At 38.6% G+C, this 25,607-nt stretch overlaps 1 protein-coding gene and 1 pseudogene across 1 annotated transcript in view; both read right to left on the bottom strand.

Annotated features, from left to right (window-relative positions):
• CDH2 (cadherin 2) overlaps positions 1–25,607 on the bottom strand; it is a 219,932-nt gene that overhangs the window by 178,955 nt on the left and 15,370 nt on the right. The window contains exon 2 of the mRNA XM_037805908.1: positions 12,378–12,489. Coding sequence (XP_037661836.1) covers positions 12,378–12,489 — 112 coding nt within the window. The remainder of the gene's footprint in view (positions 1–12,377; positions 12,490–25,607) is intronic.
• LOC119511854 lies at positions 24,065–25,284 on the bottom strand (annotated as a pseudogene).

The following is a 25,607-nucleotide window of genomic DNA, read 5'->3' as shown; positions in this document are numbered from 1 at the left end:
ACTCCCTATTCTGACTCACAGAGTTTGGGCCACCTAAAATAAAATCTATGAAATTACTCAAAGTATAAAATAGTATGCATATGTAATATATTTTACAAACAACCAATCTAAATGTTGAAGATAAGGCATTTCTTACAAATTTCAATGTAGTGTTGCTGAAATGTCCTCACAACAACCACAAGGCATTATTTATTTATGTACATATGTGAATGTGTGTATGTATATGTATACGCATGAGTGGGAATGTATCTATATCTATAGATATATCAATCAATAATCAGGAGAACAAAGAATGCATCTGATAAGTCTCTTATTTATTTAAATGGCTGCTTGGAAAATAATAAATTATGATTTGAGAAGGGTTAAACAATTACATAAAACTACTAAATAAGCCCTGAGAATGGGACACTAATCCAATTGAGAATTCAGGAAATCTACTGATTTGCTAATCATTAATGGCTTTTGGCTCTTTGGAAATGACATTACCATACTGGGGGCTTTATTGATTTTACTAGTTAGTGTGAGATTACCCCGTAAAAGACCATTTTCCTACAATATAAATTCAGTGAGAGGCTTTAATAAGTTCGTCTTTTGCATCATTAGAAAAGATGACAAGTCAACAAAAGATGCCATAGCAAATCTAACTGACTGAACTGAAGGAATAATTGCATAATGTGAAAATCTGGAGGATTTAATTTCACAAAGGAATTAGGAGAACAAATACTCAGCTCTGTTGAGATTTCCCTTTGTTCATTTCATTAAGGTGACCTGCTATATTTTGGCCTTCAAAACCATGCAGAAATTTTACAAAGAAACATTTATAATTGAAATGATTAGCAAAAATTATGACCACTTTTTCCCACTACCACAATTAATATAGGTGCTCAATGGGAAAAACATAGTGACTTTCTTGCATATATGAGAAAACATATTGGTTGAATGAATGCGCAAACACAAATACTTCCCAGGCCCTGAGAATTTTCCATCACTTTCTTAAATTCATAATGCATGCTAAATCCGAGAATGCCTCATTTAAAGCTAACTTTTAAAATGAAAGAAAAATCAGGAACTGCCCCCATTCATAAGGTTTGTAAATATAATGCAACAAACTGCTAAATAAAGACAATTACCCATACGAAAGGAGAACATCAGGAAGGCCCACTAATGTCAGAGGCAAATCAAAAGCAGTATGTACGAGGTGCTTCCCCTCTGACAAGGGCCCTTGGTTAGACCACAACATCAAGTAAATGAAGAGGCAAATGGGGAGGAGAGATGATTCAAGCCCTAGGAATCAACTGGGAAGTAGAACTTACAAGCCATGCTTTTTGCTGTAATTTTTCTCAACTACCAGATAGGTGAAGAATCTTACACTCAATTTATAAACATTTTAAATTAAATCTCACTAGTCCCCCTATTTAAGCATCTGGAGAAATAAATATCTGATGCCTAAAAACAAGCAAAAATGTAATAGTGTATGTAGATATGTTCTGATTTAATCAATAATAGGAACAAAGACATCATCAACATGTATTTTAAAAGCTGGTAATATCTGTCCAAAGACAGAAGGTATGTTACTATATAAAGGTAAGAAGAAACAAGTAATATATACAACCTCCCAAGTATAACACCTCCAAAAATCCATCGGAACTAACAGGGTTTGACTCCATAAACACAGAGGAAACTTGCTGAACATGATTTGTGTTTCTTGGGCCAACTATGTGAATGTGGCACAAAGAACACCTGCATGAGAATCTCCTGGATTTCCCTTGTAAAAATGCATATTGTTTCAGACCTAGACCTGGAAATCTGAAGCTCTGGGGTGGGACCCCAGAAATCTGCATATCAACAAGCTCCCTGGGGTGCTTCTCTAGCACCTTACACCTTACAATCAGAAACACCAATGTTATTGATTTGGAAGAAAAATTAAAACAAGAGAACTTTGGAAGAGTTTATCTTCCACAGTTTTTAATATGGGCAACAGGAAGAGAAGTTGAATTAGAAAGAATAAAAACACAGAAATAGTGCAGAATCAAAAAACAGTCAATTTAAAAGGCAGGAAAATTGAAATGTCATTAACGCATATGTTAAATGGATATTTCCTCCCAAAAATGAAGGTCTTAAATTGGGGTGAATGATGGCATGGTCTCAAAGAATGACCGACTTCCAGATCGAGAACAGGAGGGGCACATCCTGGTGGGAAGACACATTTCTTCCAAAGTAGCCGGCATTCTCAATTTCATTCTTGATATAAACCAGAATATGAATATTAGCATCAAAGATGATTCCATTTAGAAAAAGTCTAAAGCACAGTTTTTGAATATGGCAGCAAAGCAAAGCATCCATAAAAGGTACCTAAATCCACATGGAAGAAGAGAAAATAATAGATCAAGATATCAATGGTTTTCCTCTTAAAACTCAGCAAAATCCCAACCAGAGTGATCTATAAAAGATTCAACAGTGAATGATTAAAGAAAGAAACTTTAGACTCATGCAGACACAAGGTTCAAAACAAAAAGTTACTGAAAAGAAGGAAAAAATATTTTTCTATCTCCAAATGCCATAAAGATAATGACATCTTTGTTCTATGTGCTGTTAGTTCAGGGACAACTATCTATTGACATAAAGGTCCACAAGATGAAATGGAGGCTTTTTAACAGCTATAGGTGTGCCTTAATAAGCTTTGCGCATTCTCAAAAAAAAAGAGCATTTTTATTTTTTGTTAAAATGCATAAAATTCATTTTCAATGGGGATGTGAAACAACAACTAGTGTGGTCTAAATCCCCATTACTTACACCACCATAAATCTGCAATGGGCCTTCTCTCCATTGCCTAACACTGGGAAATTCTATTTTAAGAAAATCATAGGCCATGAGCTGAAGTGCAGTCTTAGCACATGTTCAGCTGTAGGCTGAAATTCCTGGTCCATTTCTTAAAGGGTCTAAGTGTGTGTATAAGGCATGTTGTTGTTAGTGGTATATGGTTTTGCACCATCAATTTTGTAGCATTTGTACCAAAACTTGTAGATTTTATTGAACATACATTTGTTAATGTGAGAATTTAAAATAAGTACCAACATTGATTCCTAGGGCTACCCTGTATTTGGGTTAGAGCAGGGACTCCAGATGTTGCTGAAGCTAGGGCCTTTTCTTAAAAAAAATCAACTTAAAGGTCTACCATTTGCATTCAAATATCAATTTCCCAAGTGTAAGATAATAAGCAGATCATTTGAAAAATACCCAGAAGTTTTAGTTAACCACAAGCTTAACAGGAGCCAACAGGATAATGCAGCTGTACACAAAGCCAGTTCCACCTTATGCTGCACTAGGAGAAATACTGCATCCCCATCAAAGGAAAGAAGAGTGCCTCTGCAGCATGAAGCTAGGAGACATACGGTATTGAGGTGAGTTGTGGGGAGAACCCCAGTTTCCTCTATTTGCAAGGAAAGAGTAAGCCAGGATGCTCAAACACCACTGAAGAAACTGTTTGATGTTCAGCCTAGGGAAGAGAAGATTTAAGGAGCCAAAGTGATGAGGTGCAGGTATTTGAAGGATCTCTAAAATGCAAGCTCCTACCACAAGGATTTTCCTGTTTTGTTGATTCCCATCCCTGGTTCCTTGAAAACTTCCTAGCACATGACAGATGCTCAAACATACTTGCAAAAGGAACAAATGATGGAGTGAATGACCTCAGAACGTAAGAAAGAATACTTGTTCTGTCTGGTGCCAAAGGATGGAATAGGCACCAGGGAAGAAAAAATGTAGGGACATATGCTTCAGTTAAACTTTTTTTAAAAAATCACTTTAACAGTTAGAGCTCTCCAAAAATGAAGCAGACTCTTGTAAAGGAGTGATCTTCTCGTCATTTGGAGGTACGGAATGGCAGTAGTACTCGCACAGAAACAGGATAACCATCTGTCAAGGATGCCGCAAATACTGTTTACATCATAGAACACCACAAGGGTTTAATTTTCATCCTATCAGTACAGAAAACTTTCTGCTGACATAAAATGCCCCAGCTGAAATGAAGGATTTTTAACAATTTTAAGAGTGACTCAACAAAATATGTTAGAGTGGTTCCCAAGCATAGGTACATGAAAACATCTCAAGTAACTGTTAAAAATATAAGTTTCAAAGTCCTACTTGATCTCGTTTCTCTTGCCTACTCCATAATCTTGTTCTAGAAACTGCCCCCTTTCTTATGCACCATCACTTTTGCACTCCCTGCTGGATTCTCTGCCATCATCATACAAACATGCTAATGATCGTCTTTAAAAAATGCCCTCCGTTAATCCAATCTCCCTTTCCCAATTTCTCTTCCTGCCTTTAATGAAAAATTCAACCTGTATCCAGCTTCCCTCTTCTAACTCTCAGCTGAATCCCCTCATATCAAACTCCTGCTCAACCCAACAGTTCTTGTCAAAGATACCAGACACTACCATGTGTTTAAATTCAATGGCGACGTCTCAGTCCTCATCCACTTTGATTCTCCAACAGCATTTGGTACAGATGATAACCCCCTCCACTTTGAAACACATCATAGCTTGCCTGCCAAGACACCACACTCCACTGATTTCTCTCCTACCTCACTGGTCACCCTTTATCAGTCTCAGTTGCTGGATCCTTCTCTTCGCCCTGACTTCCTAACATTGGAGTGCTTGAGCACTCAATATTTAGATCCTTTCTTTTCTTTCTTTCTTTGTTTTTTTCCCTCTTCTCACTCAGCACCTTAGGGATTTCACCCTGTGTCATGGCTTTAGTTATTACTTATATACTTTAGGACTCCCCAGTTTGCGGCCCAGCCCTCTCCACTGAAACCCAGACTCCTATCGTAACATCTCACTGGCATCTCTGCTATACATCTGTCTCACAGATTCAAACCAAGCTCCTGATCTTCCCCTCAAATTGGCTCCTGCCCCAGCCCCAGCCTTCCCCATCTCATGCAATAACCATTCTACCCTTCCCAGTGCTCAGACTAAACACCATGAGGTATACTTGACTCCTTTTTCTCAGACCAAACATCGAATCCATCAACTCCTGTCAGCGTTGTCTTCAAAACATATTCAAAATCCTGCAACTCCTCCCACCTCCACTGCTACCACCTCGGTCCAAACCATCATCATCTCTCACCTGGATTATTACTAGCCTCCAAATTGGGTTCCCTCTTCCCCTTTTGTCCCCCTTTGGTGTATTCTCAACACAACAGCCACAGTGATGCTGTTCTGTCAGTCAGATCATGTTTTTCCTCTGTTGAAAGTATGCCAATAGCTTTTCACCTCCTCACAGTTGAAGCCAAAGTCCTCAGAGTGGTATAAAAGGCCTCCCACCAAATGCCCCATTATTCCTCTGACCTCATACGGCCTCATCCCCTTCTATGGTGCCCCTCTTCTCTCCACTCCATTCACCCTGGGCTCCGTTTGCTTCTTCAATATTCCAGACACCCTCTTGCCTCAGGGCTCTTGCACTTGCTCTGTCTGAAATGTTCATCCCCAGGATGTTCACCCTACTCCTGACTACCCTATTTAAACAGTTGAACCACATATTCTCCCTATTTCCTTCTCTGCCTTATTTTTCTCATAGCACTAACCGCCATCTAATATACATTACATTTTACTTATTTATGGTGTTTATTTTCTAACTCCCCACTAGCTGCTTATGGGAAAGCCTAAAAGGACAGAGGACCTCTCTGATTTTAAAAGAACAGGTTTTAAACCATTTGGGAGTCTGCTGGCTAATATGTTTGTGTGTGTGGCAGATGTTGACTATGATTTGCTTTCTCTAACGTATATGCCCTGGTTGTGACATTGGAGGGGAGCCTTACTGAAGGCTATGAATAACTGCAAAAGGCCTTAAAATAATGTGACCACCCAAACTTGTTTCCCTTAGTTTGCAGTACTTTATTAAGAAAGCTGGGCCTAAAGTACACCAAAAGGGATATAAAAAAATCTAAGTCTTAACTAGAACTAGATGACTATAATGTAGATAAGGATAATTCTTAGGTCTGATACAGATCTTTTTAGATATTTACTTTTTCTTAAAATGAAAAACAAAACTGACTACTGTAAATTGTAAAAACATTCTTTACCCCTGAGAATCTGCATGGCTGTGTTTCATTTCTTCCTCCTTAGGAATTATTATCAATATTCAAGAGAAGAATCTCAGTATTCAGTGCTATTTCCCATAATCAACTGGAAAATATATTTAAAATGTATTTTAAAACAATCACCCATTCAATAACAAAGAAATTTATTGAAATAAAACAATAAAACCCAAAGTCATGATTTCATAACAAATTACTACAAGCCTCTAATATAGTAGAACTGCTTAGGATATATATTGCTTCCCAATTCAGTAATACATAACATACAAAATTACTTTATATAAAAATTGTACGTTGTTTAATCCTATGAAACTAATAACAGATATTTCAGAACTGTTATCTAAAGATTCCATATTGCAGCTTCCTCCAAGCATGTTAATGTAGACAAGCCTCAAGCCTCAATCTGTAAGTAAACTAATCTAAATCAAATTCTGTCTACTTGAAAATAATCATCACGCACTGCCCAACGCTGATGAGTATGAATGGATTACTGAAAATACTCATGGTAATTGCAGGCTGCTATTTATGTTGACCAGATTTGGAAGAGTTTACTTAGTGGAATCTCTAAACATGGAGGCCACCAGTGCAAACACACAGGAATATCACTCCTGGCATTCACACTAAAAACAGCCCAGGATCCTCTCTGCAATGTCACAGTGTGGTTGTTATTTCATGGTGTCAGATACACTGCTGGTGACAGAATGAAAATTTATGGCTGCAGTTATTTTATTTTCAACTAATGTGTTACCACAAGAGATTTTTTTTCCTAGTTCAATGGAGTGCAAGTTAAATATTAAAGACTATTATTTTCTAAAGCTCTAGATTTTTCTACTTGTAAATAGGTATGTGCAAAATACTAATGGTAACAATAAGTGAAAGATAATTTTTAATTGCAGGATGGTTGGCTTGCCTTAGAGTCACTGATTCCCAAATATGTCTAGTAATATATAAATCAAGGTGTTAAGTGGGGGAATAAGGAAGGTCTGCTCTCAGGTAAACTTGCCACAAGATACCTGGACAGGTGGACCAGCTCCCATCAGCCCTCACTCTTCTCTGTGTGCTACCTGAATAGTTTTTATCCTCTCCATCATCAACACTAGATTGTGAACCAGGAAACCTGGGTTCTAATTCCAGGTCTGCCACTAATGAGCTGTGCAATCTAAAAAAGCTGTATAATGATGAGAAAACACATAATCCCTCTGAACTCCAGTTTGCTTATCTGTAAAATGAGGGCACTTTTAGAACAGGCTAGAAAAAGATAAAGTAGAAATAGCTACCTAAATATACTAAAATTGACCCAAACATATAAAGGCAAACACACAGAATGCCATAGGATTAAAAAAAGGAATTTTTTCACCAGAGAGGAAATAGCAAAATGAAAAACATTGTAAAATTAACTGTTGATGAGGCTGTAGAGAGGTAATAACATACTTTCAGCCTTTTTTAAAGAAAAGTCCTTCAAAAAAACTACCCTAAAGTTCTACAACCCCTTCCACCCAAGATCCCCACAGAAAATAACCCTAAAGAAAATCAAAGTTCTCTAAAAAAAGAATCTCCTTAGTGGCATCATATGTATATGAGAGAAAAACTGGAAACAACCTGCATATTCAAAAATAGATGTACAGTTAAGAAAAACCTGGTTTCGTTAACAAAATGAAACAAATGGAACATAGGACTATGCAGCCCTCCTTAAGATACTCAACTATTTTCAAAGAGTGGAAATATTCACATGGAACAGCTTTACATGTAAAGGCTGATCACAAAATATACCCACCTTCTTTATCATTATGGAAAAAACATAGTGACAAAAATCAGAAGTGACAAGTGACACTGGAGGGATGTAACTAGTTCATTGGGTTCTTTCTTTCTATAAAATTCATTACAACCACGAGAAACAGAGGCAGGGTAGGAAGACGGGAATGCGCTCTAAACCACAGCCCAGCTTTTACATTTCATGCTTCTATATAGCTTTTCCAACATGACTAATATCATATTTTATCTCGATGTACTGCTTAATGCTTTTCTAGCACTTTCACAAAGTTAAGTTATGTAATCGTTTAAAAACTCATCAGCATTCATGACGCTTATACACCAAAACGCTTTTGTACAAGTCTACCATGCAGGGACATATCCTCTGAAGCCACACTAGGCATATTGTTTGGCCAGAAATATTCTTCCTCCTCTCCCCCAACGTAATCAATGGGAAATTAAAGGAAGAATCAAGAATGAGAAGTTAAGATTCCAACTGGTTCTTAAACACTAAAGTCAAGCATAATATAGTAGAATATGTCACAAGGCAAATGCCTCTTCTGTGCAATTACTTCTTTCCTTTAGCACCACAGGTCACAAAAGCAGATTGCAGTCATGGCAAAAGTGATCTCAGGCTGGCCTGGGCACAGATTGCTTTCCACTGCAGTAGATAAAAGGTGAATGGACTTACTGCAATGAAAGGAATTCATGGGTATAATTATGGCAGGGTATTTGGCTCCAGTGTGTAGACAATTTTAGATTACCATCCCACTAACAATTCCAAAAGGAAATATAAGGTAAAATTTTAGAATTCTTCAAAGTAAGACTGTTTCAAAAGAAGCATTAACCAGTGACATCACTCTTGCAGACAGGAATGTTAGCGTTTCATAAAAGCCTTGGTTAGGTTTTCTTCCTGCCAAAAATTTATTTCTTTCTAATAATCAATATCTTGACTTTTATATTTTAAGGTTTAAGATGTCTTAAATATGTCTTTTAACATATTCTGAAAAAGACAACATATTCTGATATTTGAATATATTCGTTAGATGATAGCTAATATATTCATTAATATATGTAACATCTGATATATCATATACTAATAACATATTCTGAAAAAGATAAGAAAAAGGTAATCATGTGTCCCGTGAAAAACAGCTTTAAAACAAAGTCTAAAAGCTAAAGGTAGTAAAAGTGCATATACAAAACTGTAGGAATTTGACCAGAGACCATCTGCTCACTTCTTTCAGTGACGACTAGTGCACAAAGTCAAAAATATTTTCAGTCTTTCACATTTACCACACTAGTGAAATGCCAACTTTCTAGGTTATACTAAGAAGGCATTGACAAGTTGCTATGTTCAATTTCCACTCTCATCAGCATTACACCCGATAATCAGAAAACAGGCTTTCAATTTTCAAAATTATCTAACATGCCACTGTAATTAATCTGAAATCAATAATTTCTAGTGATGGACTATGTACTTATTTGTAACCAACAAATTATAAGCTTTAAGGAAAAGACAAGAGGAAAGGGAATTAACCATTTAAAAATTAATCTCAAAATTAAGTTGCTGGCCCTAGCATTGTAGGATTGGCAATGCCTTCTTGACCAGAAAGAGGAAAAGAAATGAAACAAAATAAAGTTTCAGTGGCTAAGAGATTTCAAATAGAGTCAAGAGGTCATTCTAGAGGTTACTCTTCTACAAGCTTCAGCTAGATAATGCAATTTACCACACTATGCCAAGCCCCAACCAACAGTATTCCTGAAAACCCTAAAGAATACTCTTAAGTTTATTTTTTCAGAAACTTAAGGCCTCCAGATTGTTCCTATGCCAGATAAGCCCTGAAACCCAGAGGTACCAACCTCTCCAAGAACATCAAGTTTCATTCCTGTACCCTGTAATGTCAACACCCCTTTTTCAGCACAAAGAAGTTAGAATGGTCATTGCCTATATACCCCTGAAGACTGAGAGAATGATCAAAGGAGTGGGAGAAGTTTGGATTTAACAAATGAGTATGACTGCCCACTCATTATATAGCTATTTCTTTTTAGTTTCTAGTGTATTCGAGTAGCCAGAAGGAAATATCTGAAATTACTGAACTGTAATCCAGGAGCCTTGATCTTTGATAATGATTGGATAACTATATAGTTTTTATCTTGTGACCCTGTGATTGAAAAAACCTGTGACTGACACCCCCTTTATCCAGTGAAAGGGTAGATTATAATAAAATGAACACATGCATGAAAAAAATATATATATATAATGTATTAGGATTATGGGGAGAAATAACCCTACATAAACTATGGACAATAGTTAATAGTACTACTTTAATAATATTTCATCAATTGTAACAAATGTAACTGTGGGAACCCTGGGCCCCCAAGTGTCTTGAAAACTGCACACAGCAGTTTGCTTGACCTAGGACAGTTAAAGTTTGACCTACTCTTCTTGTCTAAATGTAATCTATAACCACCTCCTCCCTGAGACTCCCTGAGATGCTGTTATCTACAAGATAAACTATAATCCTTCCTCCTTCCTGTTGATCATGATCAATCCCTCCCTACCTTGCAAGCTCTCATACCCACTGGAATGTCGGAGCCCTTACAACCAGCTTATTCAGTCCCCCCAAAAGGCGGGGCTGTCTCCATGTTGTGCTCTGAACTCGCCCACCATTCAGAGCAGCTCCTGAATCCATTCAGAGAAGCTCCTGAATTCAGGGCAACGTGACTCAACTTCCCACCCTGAAGGTAAGTCCCCTAATAAAAGCTCATGTCTCAGAACGTGTCTGGTGCTTTCTTTAGTGCTTTGGCTACAAAAGCCCTCTTAGGCCGTGACAGTAACCACTGTTAAAAACAGAATTACAAAAAAGTGCCATTGTCAATTCTAACGAATTTTCCACACCAATGCAAGTGGTGATGGTGGGGTGGTGTATAGGAAGCCTGTATTTTATGAATGATTGCTCTGTAAATCCACAACTTCTCTAACAAAATAAATAAATAAATAATAAATAAATAAATAGAAAAAAAAGTTACAAAAATGCAACAAATGCCAATGACCATTTTTATCCGTCTGAATTATTCCATGGAAGCCTAACAATATATTTTGCCCTATTAATGTAAGATAGGTCCCAGAATGTCACATCATAATTTAGAGGTTTAAAGAAAATGACAAACACGCAGAACTCCAAGATTCATATTAAGGTGAACAAAATCTACACCCTTTGATTTGAATTAAACTTCCATCTTGACAACCACTATCTATTACATGAGAGAGCAATTCAAGTGTAGAGACAGACTGATAGCTTAAACATTCACTCATTAAAATACCATGTAATGAGGCAAGGACAAGAGGATGCCTTTAAAAAAGTTCAAATTCAGAAAGATCACACAGGTGTGAGCAAATCATAATTAGAATAGAAATGAAAGGAAAATAATAGTCCGCATCAAAAAGCTTTAGTAGCTAAGGGGTCATTTACATTTCAAAGTCCTCTGACTGTGGTATTCTTAAGTATAGTACCACTAAGGTTTGCAGTGCTGTGGAAACACTTCAATTAAGGCTGCGCAGCAGAGCCCTGTGTAAATTAATTAGTTGAGGTTGCACAGATTCTCCAAAAGCAGCTCTCTACAACAGCCTCAGAGATATGCAAGATTTGCAGGGAATTAAAATTTAAATACAACTCACTAATCAATTCTTCTTGCTTTCACATTTCAGTGGCATTTTGTGTAATAATAAACAAGTCCATGTAAATATTGCTAACCAAAGTGTTATTTGCTTTCAATTAGAGCTAAGGAAAGGGCTTTCAATTTTGCTTTTGATATTCTAGTTTTAATTCAGATTTTATCAAGACTTACTGACAAGAGTTTTCCTAAGATAACTATAATGAACTTGATCCACATTTAAATGGGAAATGAGTCAATAGTTTGAAATTCACATATGCTACAACTAAATTAGCTATCTAGTAATTTCTATAAACAATGCCTGAACAAAAATACATATTTCATGCTCCTGCACTGAAACTTTATTAAATTGGTTCATTATAGTTTAGCTAAATTGCGAAGGTTGACATATCTTATTAATGATAATGTTATAGCAATATCCTTTTTTTCCCTTCAAAATCCTAAGTGGATTTCCGCTATAAATATAGTTTTAAAAGCATTAGCACTAGATGTCTGGTAAATATTAACCTTCAAAATAAGTAAAATGTATGCAGAAAAAGAGTAAAAATTCATTATTTAAAGGTTTCTATAGCAAATTAAAAAAGGAAGAAATCTTGTGTAAAGGTTTCTGCCACAGATTTAAAAAGAGAGTAATCTGAAGTTTTCAAGAGATCATGAGCCTTCCAATTATGTACATAAGAGATTCATGGGCTCGTCGGTAATCCTAAAATAAAGTCCCTACAGTCTCATTACAGTGATTGTGAAAAATTCATACTTGTTATACAGCAGAGATGATTCAGAGACTTCTTTAATGGCTAATTTGTTTCAAGAGCACAGAACACTATATGTACAAATATATCTTTTGAGATAGTACCGTTAAGAAGAAGCTGTCCTGCATGCACATCCTTCGATAAAACTGCACTGTAAACATCTTCAGGAAATCCAGTCTTGCATAATGCGATTTCACCCGAAGCCTCTACAGAAGCCTGCAATACAAGAAAAAATGTGTGCAATGATTGCTGCCTCCTTCAACTCTGAAACATTCCACTTGGCATAAAGCCTCATTTTTCAGCTATCTTGTACAAACACCCCCTTTGTTTTTGAATAGCTACAATTAGAGGGTAGAGGGCAAAGGGTTAATCTTTTTGATAACTGCGGTAGAAGAAACAAATCCCACTTGTCTTGTCCAGTAAAATCTCAATAATGCACATTCTAGGTTCTTTTAAGGTCTGAAAATTTAAATTAAAATGGTCACTGTGACTGAAGAACTACCAGTTGGGGATGGCGGTGGGGGATAGCCAAACACAAATCACTACCACTAACTCCAATTCTCATAACAAGCATGAAAAATGTATACATTCTAGTAAACCAATTTTGATATTCTCATCTAATTATCTGGTTTTGAAGATTGTTTCAATATACCCTGTTCATTAAAAACAAAATGCCAATATAACGCAGGATACATAGTATCTCGTATAAAGTAAACCCAACCAATCAAAAAGCATATATTTTTTTAATTTGAAGGACAGGAATATATTGAAAAGATAAAGATGAATCAAATTATGTTTATTTGTTATACTTAAATGTTAGAAAGTAACCATGTACCTTTTGCCATCTTTCTATCCATTATAAACACCATTATTTCACCCAGTGAGCTTAAAACTGGATCATAAAATAAATGCTATCACTTAAACCTCAAAGTCAGTTTCATTACTTCTTCCAGTCCTACTGAACATCCCAGAACTGCTTGCCCTTAGTAGTACTCAGGTAGCATTTATATTAACTACAGGAGACTCCACTCAGCACTAACAGGGACCCAAAAACGGGAGGAGAGTGGAACGAGGTCACCGGAGGGAAGGATTTCAGTAAGCAGCGGGACAGCATTAGAACAGTCTGTGACAGCAAAGACAGAGATTGGGAGGAAGGAGAAGGGACCCAGGAAGCAGAGGGACCAAGGAACAGTTGTGTGGATGAAGCAATATGGTGCAGCTTCATAATTAAATGACTACCTGGATTATACCTGTGAAGTTTTGCAAACATTAATGCTACAAAAATCCAGACTAATCTGATGTCTAAACTTTTCTTTTCAAATCTAAGAAAATACAGGAGAAAATAAAATTGAACATCTTTTAAATATCATGCAATATTTAATCTCAAATATTATCAGGTACTACGGTGAACCATTAATCCCTGCCCATCAAATTAGCATACAGTTTTAAGCTCATTATATACAAGAAACGACTGTATCAAGTCAAGGACCCAATCCCCTTATGGGTGTTATACATTCACCTGGGGGAGCAATTTGGCAAGTTCTAGTAAAGTTGAATATGTGTACATCCTCCATGGTAGGTTTATTCTTAAGGAAACCCCACGTGCTCCAATAGACATGTACAGGAATGTTCACTGCAGCTTCTAAGAACAACAACCGGAGACTACCAAATGCCCATCAATAGGAGAAAAGACTAAGTGTCATATAGGCAGAGAGAGAAAGTGAGAAAGAGAGAGGGAGAGAGGGAGAGGGAGAGGGAGGGGGGGGAGAGAGAGAGAGAGAGAATACTTGACAGCATTAACATGAAAGAATTAGTTATATTTATCCACACGGCTACGTCTCAAAAAACAATGTCAGTTTAAGTTCTATGTAAGACCTAATGAGAAATTTAATTACAAAATCAACATAGAAATGACTTATTTTTAGTAAGTTTGAAAGCCTTTTTGGTGCAACAATCCAAATTCAGATTAACGACAAAGCACATTGCATTATGAATCTTGCAAAAAAATAAAATGCATGACTGATGATTCCATTTATATAAAGGTTAAATAGGAAAGATAATACATTGTTATGGATATGTACCCATCTAACAAGAATATAAAAATGTACAGGAAAACACTAAACATCAAATGTGGGACAGTGGCTACTCCAGGGGAAGGAGAGCCAGGCAAGGCACCAGGGAGGTCACATGGGTGGCTCTGGTTTTGTCCGTAATAATTAATTCCTTTCAAAAAGTATCTGAGGCAAACAAGGTAAAATGTGAAGATCTGCGTTGGCACATGAGTACAGATTACATTATTTCCCACACTTCCTACAAGTTCCATATATTTCATAATAAAAAAAAACAAACACAATTTTAGGAACAACTGAGAAGTAAGAAGCTGAGCTTCCAAAACCCATCAAGTTTGGGATCCTGGGAGATATTATGGTAGGTCACACCTGTTAACATCCAGGCACTTATATTGGTCTGGGCTTGGCACAAAGCAAGTACTCAATAAACAAAAGCTTTTGTTTACTGCTAACCAAAACAAATAAAGGCAACTCCCCAGTTTGCTATGTACAACTGACAACTCAGTTGGAAATCTGTGTCCCACTGATATGTTGGGGGTCTGCCTCCTCCCTCCTGATCGAGGTTTCTAATAGGGGTGTGTTCAACCCAGAAGGTAGGTCAGAAGCACAGCTGCATGGTCAGCAGGCCAGAAACAAACAACTGGAGGCCCAGAGTAAATGGATTGCATTTCAGCTGGGGCATTCAGATTAGGACAGCATGCATTTTTATAGGTGAAGACTCAGAAAGCAATGAAGTCTAAAGACTAGATGAAAACTGTATACTTTTCTTGAACTCCCCCACTACTGTCTTGTTTCCATCGGCTCTGCCCTAAGGTGGGGGGATTAGCAGCAGCACACCAGGTACACACACACAGGAATGGGATTTCAAGATTGCATAAAGTCCATCAGGAATAACATGAATGTTCATTTCTGAGTTTTGGCCTCTGCCTTATTTCAGAGGAGGGAACTTCTGTCTTCAACATGCTAACCCCTTCCTTAAACTCTCTGTGCCTCATTTTCTGCATATATGAAATGGTACCTACCCGCTCAGACTGGCTATAAGAATTACTGCAACAATGTTTGGAAAGCACATCTCTAAGAAATGCTGGCTGCTGATATTAAATACCCGTGCAGCTCATGGGCTACCTTTGAGATTTTCATACTAATTTTACATAGCTGAAGTTATTCTAAATTCTGTCCCCTCCCAAATGGATTCAAAAGACAATGTGCTTTCTTAAAAAAAAAAAACTCTACAAAATTACTTATATACATATTCCTATTAATTATTAATTTATTAATTTCTCCTCTCAGCTTTCAGCCCAAAACCAATAAAATTAACATCCTCAAAAAACAAATAGGAAGCACCCAGATGAATACAATCTCCACACTGGAGATACTGCAGACTTGCTTTGTGCCAAGCACTGGGCTGCTGTAAGTACTTTGCCATCCGTGCCTCACTGAATTCTCACCACAACCCTGCGAGGGAGATGACGGGCAGGGGAGCCAGGTCCACCCGGGGAAGCTCACTCCAGTCTTGAAGCCCCTGGTGGCAACAGCCTCTTAAAAGGACACTGAAAGGACTCCAGTACAACCCACACCTAACACTTGAATGTTCTACCCCAGTGGTTCTCAACCAGGGACAATTTTGTCCACCAAGGAAAAATGTGGAAAAGTCTGGAAACATTTTTGATTATCACAACCGGAGAGAGAGGAGCTACTGGCATCTAGTGGGTAGAGACCAGGGATCATGCTAAATATCCTACATTTGCACAGGACAATCCTCATAAAAAAGAAACACCTAGCCCCAAAAGTCAATAGTGCCAGGGCTGAGAAGCCTTCCACAGCAACCCAGTGAAAAAGGGATGTCCACTACCCTCAAATGCCCCCAGCAGTAGGGAGCTCACTAGCTCCTCAAACGTCCATTGCATTTCATTTAAAAACAAAAAATGTTCCTTTTCCGAAAGCTAAAACCCGGCCCCTGTGACTTATCCCCAACAGTAACTGCCTATAACGCCAGGCCCAGGACGAGGCTCTGGAAGCTGAAAGATGAGAAAGAACAACCTCTTCTTACAAGGTTCCCCATGTGTGAGAAAGAGGTTGATAATAACATGCATTTTCCTAATATTTGAGGAGTGCAGGGATTGGTAAACTTTTCTGTCAATGGTCAGATAGCAAATATTTTAGGCTTTGCAGCCCTAGGATCTCTGCTGGTGCAGGGCAAAAGCAGCCATGGAACGTGGCAAATGAATGAGCATGGCTGTGTTCATTCCAACAAAATTTTATCTATGGGCATCAAGAGTTGATTTTATACAATTTTCAACTGTCACAGAATATTCTTCTTCTTGTGATTTTTTAAAAGCATTTAGGCATTTAAAGATAGAAAAACTATTCTCGGTTCTCAGGCTGTACAAAAACAGACAACAGGAGTGGGGTCTGCAGAGGCGTGGAATAGAGTACAGACGTTTAATAAAACGTTGCTATCTCATTTAATTTTCACAGTTTCCCCTTAAGGGAGGTGAAATTATGCACATTTACAAATAAGTTCTCACATGGAGCTTCCGTGAAATACCCAAGACCTCACATCCAGCAGGAGACAGAGGCTGGACTTTAACCCTGTGCTCTTTCCAAGCACAAATAATTACGATACAAACCATTCAAGAAACATGTTCTGAGTGTCCGTATGCCACAGGAAACAGAGAACAAGGCACAGTCCCAACTTTCAGGAGCTATCAGCAAAACGTGGTTGCAAAACAGAGGGACGATCACCATAGAAAGGGGTGACCCTGAGGGAGAAATATGCAGAGGGCATGGGGAGACCCCAGGGGAGGTCGGTGCCTCCCAAGCAGAGCCGGGAGCAGCCAGCCCAGGCGGGCACTGCCGGAGCTAGAACAAGGCGGCAAGAAACTGCACAGTGCCTGGGGAATGACAATGAGTTCAGTGTCAGTGTTACTGGAGCCCAAGAAGCACTGCAGGGAGTCAAAAGTTGAGGCTGGAAAGTTAAAGGGGGTTAAGATCATAGATGGCCCTAGTGTCGGGGAGCCTGGGGTTATCCTGTTTGGTGGTGGATGCCTGGGAACAGATTTTAAGCACAAGCAGAATATGTTTGATAGAAAATTCTCTGACAGCTTTGTGGGAAATATAAATGGGGTGTGTGTTGCGGGGAGAAGCAACAGCTGAGAGACAAGTTAGCACCAGTCCTGAATCAGGGCAGGGGCTGCAGGAAAGAAGAAGGGGCAGATTTTATCAATATTCAGAGAGTTAAAATGGGGAGGAGGGAGGAAATGACGTCTAGCTGGGTCACTGTGGACATGGGTGCCCCAAACTAGGAAGGATAATCACAAAAAATGTAATGTCAGGAACGAAGTGCTAAAGAAGCAGGAAAAATGGGATGATAAACTTGCCAATGGAAGTCAAAGATGACTCCGGAACTGAAGTGACATTTAGGCTGTGTCTTTAAAGATGATTAAAAATTTGCCAAGAGGAGGAAAAGAGAAAGGGCATTCCAGGCAAAAGGAAGAATCAGAAATGGACAAGCCCATGTCGATTTACAACTGAGCTCCTGGTCAACCAAAACAACCCTGCTCTATTTTATCTGGCAACTGTTAAGTCATGCCTTTCTCCTTCTGTCCCTTTGTTGCTGGTTTTGGGCTCCTAGGGGAACATTTTACATTTAACCCTTCAATACATGATCTTGGTAAATTACTAAATTCCAGCTAGATTTAGCCATGCCTCCCGCCTTTATGTCTCAGGAATCCAATACAGAATCCCGATGTTCTAGTCATCACAAAATGAGTGCCTTGAGGTAGAGAAATGCAGAGAGGTGAGGGGGGCTCAGAGGAGAGGGCTGGGGGCTGCTCAGATGCTAAAGACTGGGTGTGTCACGGGCCCCAGATAAGTGCTTCCCACTGATCCAGAGCCACAGCCGAGCTCTTGAGAAGGGGCAGTCATGTGGAGTGGTGAGGAGCATGGCTTGCAGTAAGCCGAGTGCCTGAGAGTGAGGTCCTGCTCCCTTCTCTGGCAACCTCAAAAAAGTCACAGTTCCCCTGCCTGTCCAGTCACAATAATAAAGTCCCTACTCACAGGTGGTTGTTTGTGAGGATTAAATGAGTTAATGTGCGTAAAGCACTTAGGATAGTGCCTGGCACATGGTTATTTGACATGTAAGCTTGCAGCAGTGGTGGTAGTAACAGTAGTAGTGGTAGTAGTAATACTATTATTACAACTTTAATCCAACTAATGGAAATATCGGTCATACAGTCCAGTGGTTCCTAAACTTGCTCAGCTAGTAAGCAATCAGGGGCATATGTTTACAATACAGATTCCTGGGTCCCAAGTTCAGACCATTAGAACAGGACCTTAAGACATGGGGTAGAGAAAGCTGTAAATGTAACAAGGGCCACATATCCAGTCCCTATTTCTCTATCTCCTGAAACCTTTCTGAAAATCAGAAATGCGTACCTTCATTTTGCCCTGGTCGTAAAGGGTAAAAACTAGCAAAAACAAAAAGTAATTAAAAACAATTATTTTCCTGTTCTTAACGATTCCATGCTGTCTCCAAGTTACTGTGTACATCTGAAAATGGAAACTGCAAGCCATCCTTTCATAATTACTGGTTCTAGAAATTCGCCCTTGGTCAGCATGGGGCTCCCTACTCTTTTGTTTGAAACCTGTATCTTCTTAATTTGGGGTTTTTCTTTTCTTAAAAGAAGATCATCCCATCTCAAATCCTTTAGTAATTCCATTCTTCTCCATAATTCCTCAAAGATTACAAGTAGTCAGCAAGTCTTCCCAGCACACCTGGGTGAAATTTGTGCTGGCCAGAGGATCTGAACTCATTTAGTGCTGCTCGGTGCCCTCACACAATCAGCTCACCTATCTTGAGTTTCAATTTCCTCTTACAAGTACTTGTTCTCCTCTTCTCAGGCTGAAGATCAACCTCCTTGTCTAAAAAGGACAGAAGTGTAACAGGAGTTGAGGAGTTCTGCTCGCCTGCTAGTATTGTCTATGCCGGCTTTGAACTCACAGAGACATCTCTTTTCACTCCAGTTAAAATTTTTCCTTTATCGCAATACCGTGGGCTTTGAAAGCCTTGAGTGCATTACTCTATAAGGTACCCATTATTATTCTTTTTTTATAGTCACCCTTGGTCACAGGTTCTGCTTTCCAGCTTCCTCGCAAACCCAAGCTCTTACTATTCCATGTGGAGCAACACAAGACACTTCAATCTCCATCTTCTTTCTGATCAAGACTATTTATGATTATTTGCTAAGAATGTCACATCTGAAAGCGGCTCAAAGCTGATGGAATGATTATCTTTTATTTCTGGCTCTGAAGACTGCCTAACTAAAACCTAGAATATGCTGGTTATCATAAACTCTTACACTCCATCAACTGGATTTTGTCCCCCAAGGCATCCATCTCTTCTTTTCTGCTGAGGAGATATTCTATGGTCAGGATTTAACAGCAATTAGGTTATTGGGAAGTAGATTCTCTGCAGCCGTCAACAAAGCTGAAAACTCCTTTTGCTTTAATATACTTGTTCTTCTTAATCTTTAGGAAAATGAAGGCAGGTAATACGTGTATTGGTTAAAACGGAGGGCTCTGGAGTAAACCTGTTTAGGTGTAAACCCTGACTCCACCCCCTATGATCTGTGTAACCTTTACAAGTTTACAACGTCATCGGTGCCTCAGTTTCTTCCTCTGTAACGATAATAGTAATAACAAAAATAAATAAAATAATAATAATATAGTTAAGAGTATCAGCCTCATAGGATTGTTGTGTGTATAAAGGGCTTAAAAACAATACTGATGCTTCATAAGACAAGGGTTAGCTATGATTTATTATTACTATTATGTTGTTTTGGTTTTGTTGTGGACACTTCTATCCATTTCCTCAGTGAGTATACCTGAGATAATATTTTTAAAGAATTTTGTGAAGTTGGAATACCATAAAGAAAGCAAGGTAACAGAAATTAAAATAAAATCATTTCACAAACATGTAGAAAAGAAATACAAATGCAATATCTTTATTATGCACTTTGTGGGATGGGGGATAGGTAATGGTGGTAGACGGGGAGGTTCAACTAGGGTAATATTTTTATTAGGTAGTTGAGTATTCTAAACCATGTAAGTGAATATAAATGATAAATGAAGGCATTTTTCAAAGTAGTTAGTTGGGTACATGGTAACAGAATAATGGAATTGTTCCAGATGAATTCTGCATGACTAATTTTTTATTTTTTAATCCAATTTATCACCATACAATTACATTCACCAGATTCTCTACATTTCACAGGATTCCACTCAAGATGTTGGAGGCTATGAAGATTATTCAAGAGCTACTGCCACTCTTCAAAGATTTTCTCTGTGTCAGTTATGACATTGATGACACTTTGAAATTAATATCCCTGGATGTATGCTTTAAATGTGCAGAAGTTTAACACTGTACTGGGATATTTTTGTTTTGTCACGCACTATTATGGAGGGAGAGTACAGCCGTTTGTAGGGACTCTTTAACTCTTTCTTGCCTGCAGGATGTACACTAGACCAGCTTATATTCAAAGAACATCTCACTGAGGCCACACATTTGCCCCCTTTGACCCACCTAATGATCGCCATCTTTTCTTCAATAATATTATTAAGATGTGTCCTGTATATCCATTCTATCAGTACTTTTATTTTTCTGATTGTCATTTCTTTTAATCAAAAGACAAAAAAAAAAAAAAAAAAAAAAAGAACAACCAAATCACAGCACTAATGCTGGCACATGAAACTGATAACTCTGCTGAAAATGAACTCTTAACTCAAAGCACCAAAATACAACAGCTTAATGGACAAAAATCTGAATCCTGCATACGAAATGTGCTTCAGAGTGTCAGCATGGGCTTCTCAGGAGTGTAACCCATCAAAGTTTAGGACAATATGCAAACATCCATCAAGTCTAGTCCACACAGCTCTGTGTAAACCCACAAGTAGGAGGAGGTTTCCTAAGGTGAAGCCGAGTAGAGCCTCAAAGACAAACAAGAGCTTACCTATAAGTGTACTGGGTGTTTAATGTAATGAGTAACAAAACACTTATAGATTTGGTTGGCTTGTAAAAGTACAACACTGTCATTAGATAATGGCTTAGGCAACTATGCAATTTAACAGCCATTAAAAGTTCCAGAAGCGCCTAAGGCAATTCCAGGAGGGATGGCCAATCACAGCTTAGATTGCCTGCCTCATCTACTCATTACTCTTCAGAGACTGCAACATGCTTGGATGTGATGCTCAAGATGTCATCAAGTAGTATGGTATACTTGACACTGGACTGTTTACCACCAACTCTGGAAATCATTCAACTAAATGCACTGAATGACGGCGTCTGCTAATACTTATTGAGGGCTTACCACGTGTCAGGAACCACACTACCCACCATGCTTTCCATGCATTTTATTTTATTAAATTCTCACAACAACCCTACGAGGTGGGTACAATTAGGGCCATTTTGCAGGGGAGGAAGCAGACTGAAAATAAATTGCCCTTGGCCATTTAACTAGTCAACCTAACAAAACCAGCACCTAATGGCTTTGGAGACCACCCTTAACCAATGCCCAACCATCAAAATAGCCATCCAAAAGCATCCACATGCAATGACATATAGTACTCAACTGGCTGAGGGCTAGAAATTGTCCCATGTGAATTCAGACCAAGTAAAAATTTTGCCTGCTAACACTGTATAATTTTTCCTAAAATATGAGTCTCACAGATGATATGTTATGTTATATAAGGTATGATCTGCCAATGAAATTATTTCAATGCTTCTGTTCACTATGGAAAAACTGGAGAGAAAAATATATCAGGTCAAACTGTCTTAAACATCTTGCTTCTAAGTCATCCAAATCAACACCCCCCTTCCCCAAAGTCTTCTAGTTCTAAGCACACATGGAAAATTACCAATACCAGTACGTGATATTTATGAGGGAGTAATTATAGTCTGTAATAAACTCTTTGCACGCTTTCCATACTTTGGTGTCCCTTTGTGCTCATATACACTCAGGCCCTTTTCATACAACGGGTTTTTTTTTTGAAATAGTTAACATTGTTTACAGTTCCCATACTTAGATTTAATTTAAATAGCTGGCCATGGTAATGATTTATCTAATTCTGAGTCCTTGATAAGATCAACACAACCCAATTATAAGATTTTTGTTGTGAGAAAACAGAATTTATAACACAGCTCCAGAAGAGCACTGTAGTGTACAGAGGGGAATATCGGTATGTAGGAGTATATAGTCCTGAATTTGTTCTTCAAACAATGCCCTGCCCAGCGGTGTTCTAACAGATCAGGCAATACAAAGTCCTGCAGGCAAACAGAGAGGGTATAAAACTAACATGGTCAGTTCCAGCTTCCACTCAAGGGGCAAAGTCTAGCACTACCCAACCATGGATATCATGAGTGATTTAAGTTTGGTTAGGGGATGTTATCCCCCTCTCCTAATATTTCTTTTTATGTGGGAAGAACCCTACTATCTATAATACCTGACCTCTTTCTACTCCACCAGTCAGCCCCAAAATAGTGATTTCCAAAGTGTGGTCTAGGAACCCTGGGTATCCACTAAAACCTTTGAAGGGATCTGCAAAAGTAAAACTATTTCCACAATATAATAAAACATTATTTGCCTTTCACACTCTCATTTTCTCATAAGCATACTGTGGAGTTTTCCAAAAGTTACATGATGGGCAATATTTCAAAGAAATGAATGCAGAAGCAGATAGGAGAAACCAGCTGTCTTCTATTAAAACAGACATTAAGGAAACTTGTAAAAATGTAAAAACTCAATGGTGTTCTTGCCACAATTTTTTGGGAAAACACTATTTTTCATAAAAATGTATATCTATGTTATACATGCAATGGTTTTACTATTTTTTAGATGAATAAATAAATACATATTTGAAAATTTTCTCAGTTTAATTTTTAATATGGTGAATACTGATAGATAGTACCAACATGTACAAATGCTCTCTGGGGTCCCCCCAAATTTTTAAGAGTGTCAAAAGGTCCTGAGACCAAAAAGCCTTTGAACTGCTGCCCTAGAGAAAACACGGATGGACTGAATTTATCTGAAGGCTGCATGTGAAAGAACTGGACAGCTGGTGCCCAGGCCCCTTCCCTGCTCCACCCGCCTGGGAGTTGTCAGGCCCTGACAAAGCAAATGCGGTGATGTAATTTCCCTGCTGGGAGTTTGCAGAACCCCTGCAGCATTTAGAGAGGGGGTTCTATTATTATCTGCAACTGGGTAGGTATGTCTGTCTGAATTCTGGAATTCAGTATTAGAAAGCAGTTGTGACCACAGATAAAAGTCACGACCTCCAGCCCAGCACTTAGTGGGACCATAGTGATATTTTCCTTTCTGTTCTCTTTTACCTGCTGACTCTTAGCTTCTACTTCACTTGGTTCAGAAATCTGGCAGGGGAGAGAGGGCCTTTCAAAGACTGAGGCATTCGGTGTACTAGCTGGGAAGCTTGAGAAATAAAAGGGAGTCCGATACTGGGGAACAAAATACTTACAGAGGGACTGGGATTCTGGTGGGGCAGAAGGGGAGCTTTTCCCAGGCCTCACATGGTTTTCATTTATTTATCTTTTTTAGCTTTTATATTTGAGTTTATTCTTCATTTAACTTTTAAAACACTATTACAGTTGAATATTAAAACAAAAACAATAGCAAGAAGTGAGTATATTATGATTACAGTCCTTCATTTATTCATGACTGCATATAAAATGTCGGTACTGAGTGTTCTTCACTGACCCCACTAAAAGGTTTGACACTGCATACACCTGTGGGGTGATGTTCATCATCCTCACATGCTTCTTCATTGTAATGGTGCCATCTTTCCTGACTGGCATCGAAGTCCACCGGTTCTACCTGATCCATTTCATCAGTTTCTTCTACTTCTCTCCTTTCAGAATAGGAGCTTTTCCAGCAAAGACAGCTTATCAGGAGAGAGAAAGCCATTCTCATGAAAGTTTATCTTAAATTCGATGATGAGGCAACCCTTTTCATGTGGCCTACGATAAACTGGCATGTCTTCATTTAGCACACACTTGATGTCTCCATGCTTGACAATCTGACCTAGATGAGAGGTGACAACTATGGTTTGGCTGTCAAGAGTGGACATTGGCTTTTGGAAGCCACACAATGCTTCACCCAGCTGTATGTCCACACACGAGAAGGGCTTCTCCTCACTGAGTAAAACCAGAATGATCCTTCTGATCTAAAACAGTCCAGTCCTGGCTCTTGGTCTCCTTCACCATGGAATGTTATCTTTTGGCCATCTTTCATGCCTTTGTCAATATGAACTTCTAGAATCTTCTCTCAAACTAGTTTCCTTCCATTGCAACTTTTGCATCTATCTTTAGGACTGATCCATTCCCCGTGGCCCTGGAACTCCATACACACAGACTGAATTTACTGAACCATTACAGGCCTTATCTAATGAATTCTTATTTGCATTCCAGTACCTCAGCAATTGGGACAACATTCTACTGCTCCTTTCTTACCACCTTGGCCTTCACATTTGTTGCAAATCACATTCTTTTGTAGAGCTAGTTTTCTTGCTGCACCATTATATAAATCTTCCAAGGTTACTGAGGGCTGATGTACAACATTTTTACCTCTCCTTTCCCTCTGCATGCTTCCACCACCTCCAAAAACATACCAAATATGTCCATGCAGGAGCCCAAATCCCCACTTGCTCCACCCTCTTTGATGGCCTGTTCTCCTCCTTTGTCATATAATTTTCTTTTCTTTGCATCAGAGAGCTCTTTATAAGCTTGAGAAATCAGTTTAAACTTCTCTCCTTCATTTGGGTTCTTATCAGGGTGGTATTTCAAAGCTGGTTTCCTGTAAGCCTTTTTCAACTCTTCTTGGATGGCATTAGGTTTGACCCCCAAAACATCATAATAAGTGGTTTCTTTCACCATTTTCTACAGCCAGTGAGCAGGCTGAGGCCAGTGAAGGGGAATGGGAAGGAGCGTGTTGCTGTGTGCGGCTCGGGCAGCCGCCACTCCTCCACCTCTCACCGAGCGTTCTGGAAAGTTCCCCTGCATGGTTTTTAAACTTGGTGATTTGCAGCCTTTATCATGCAGTGTAGCTGGATTTTATAGTTGAGCAGAAGACTTTTAACATACAGAGGTTTTCATTCCCAAACCACAGGGTATTTTGATCTTGATGAGTGACCACAACTTATGTCAGCTTCTTCTCCAGGAAAGGGGGCATTTCCATGGAGTTAGGGTCTCAATCCAAG

Source organism: Choloepus didactylus, chromosome 16 (genome assembly GCF_015220235.1).
Source record: "Choloepus didactylus isolate mChoDid1 chromosome 16, mChoDid1.pri, whole genome shotgun sequence".
Taxonomy (NCBI): Eukaryota; Metazoa; Chordata; class Mammalia; order Pilosa; family Megalonychidae; genus Choloepus; species Choloepus didactylus.
Note: the sequence above shows the minus strand (reverse complement) of the source record. Positions and strands in the feature narration are given on the sequence as shown.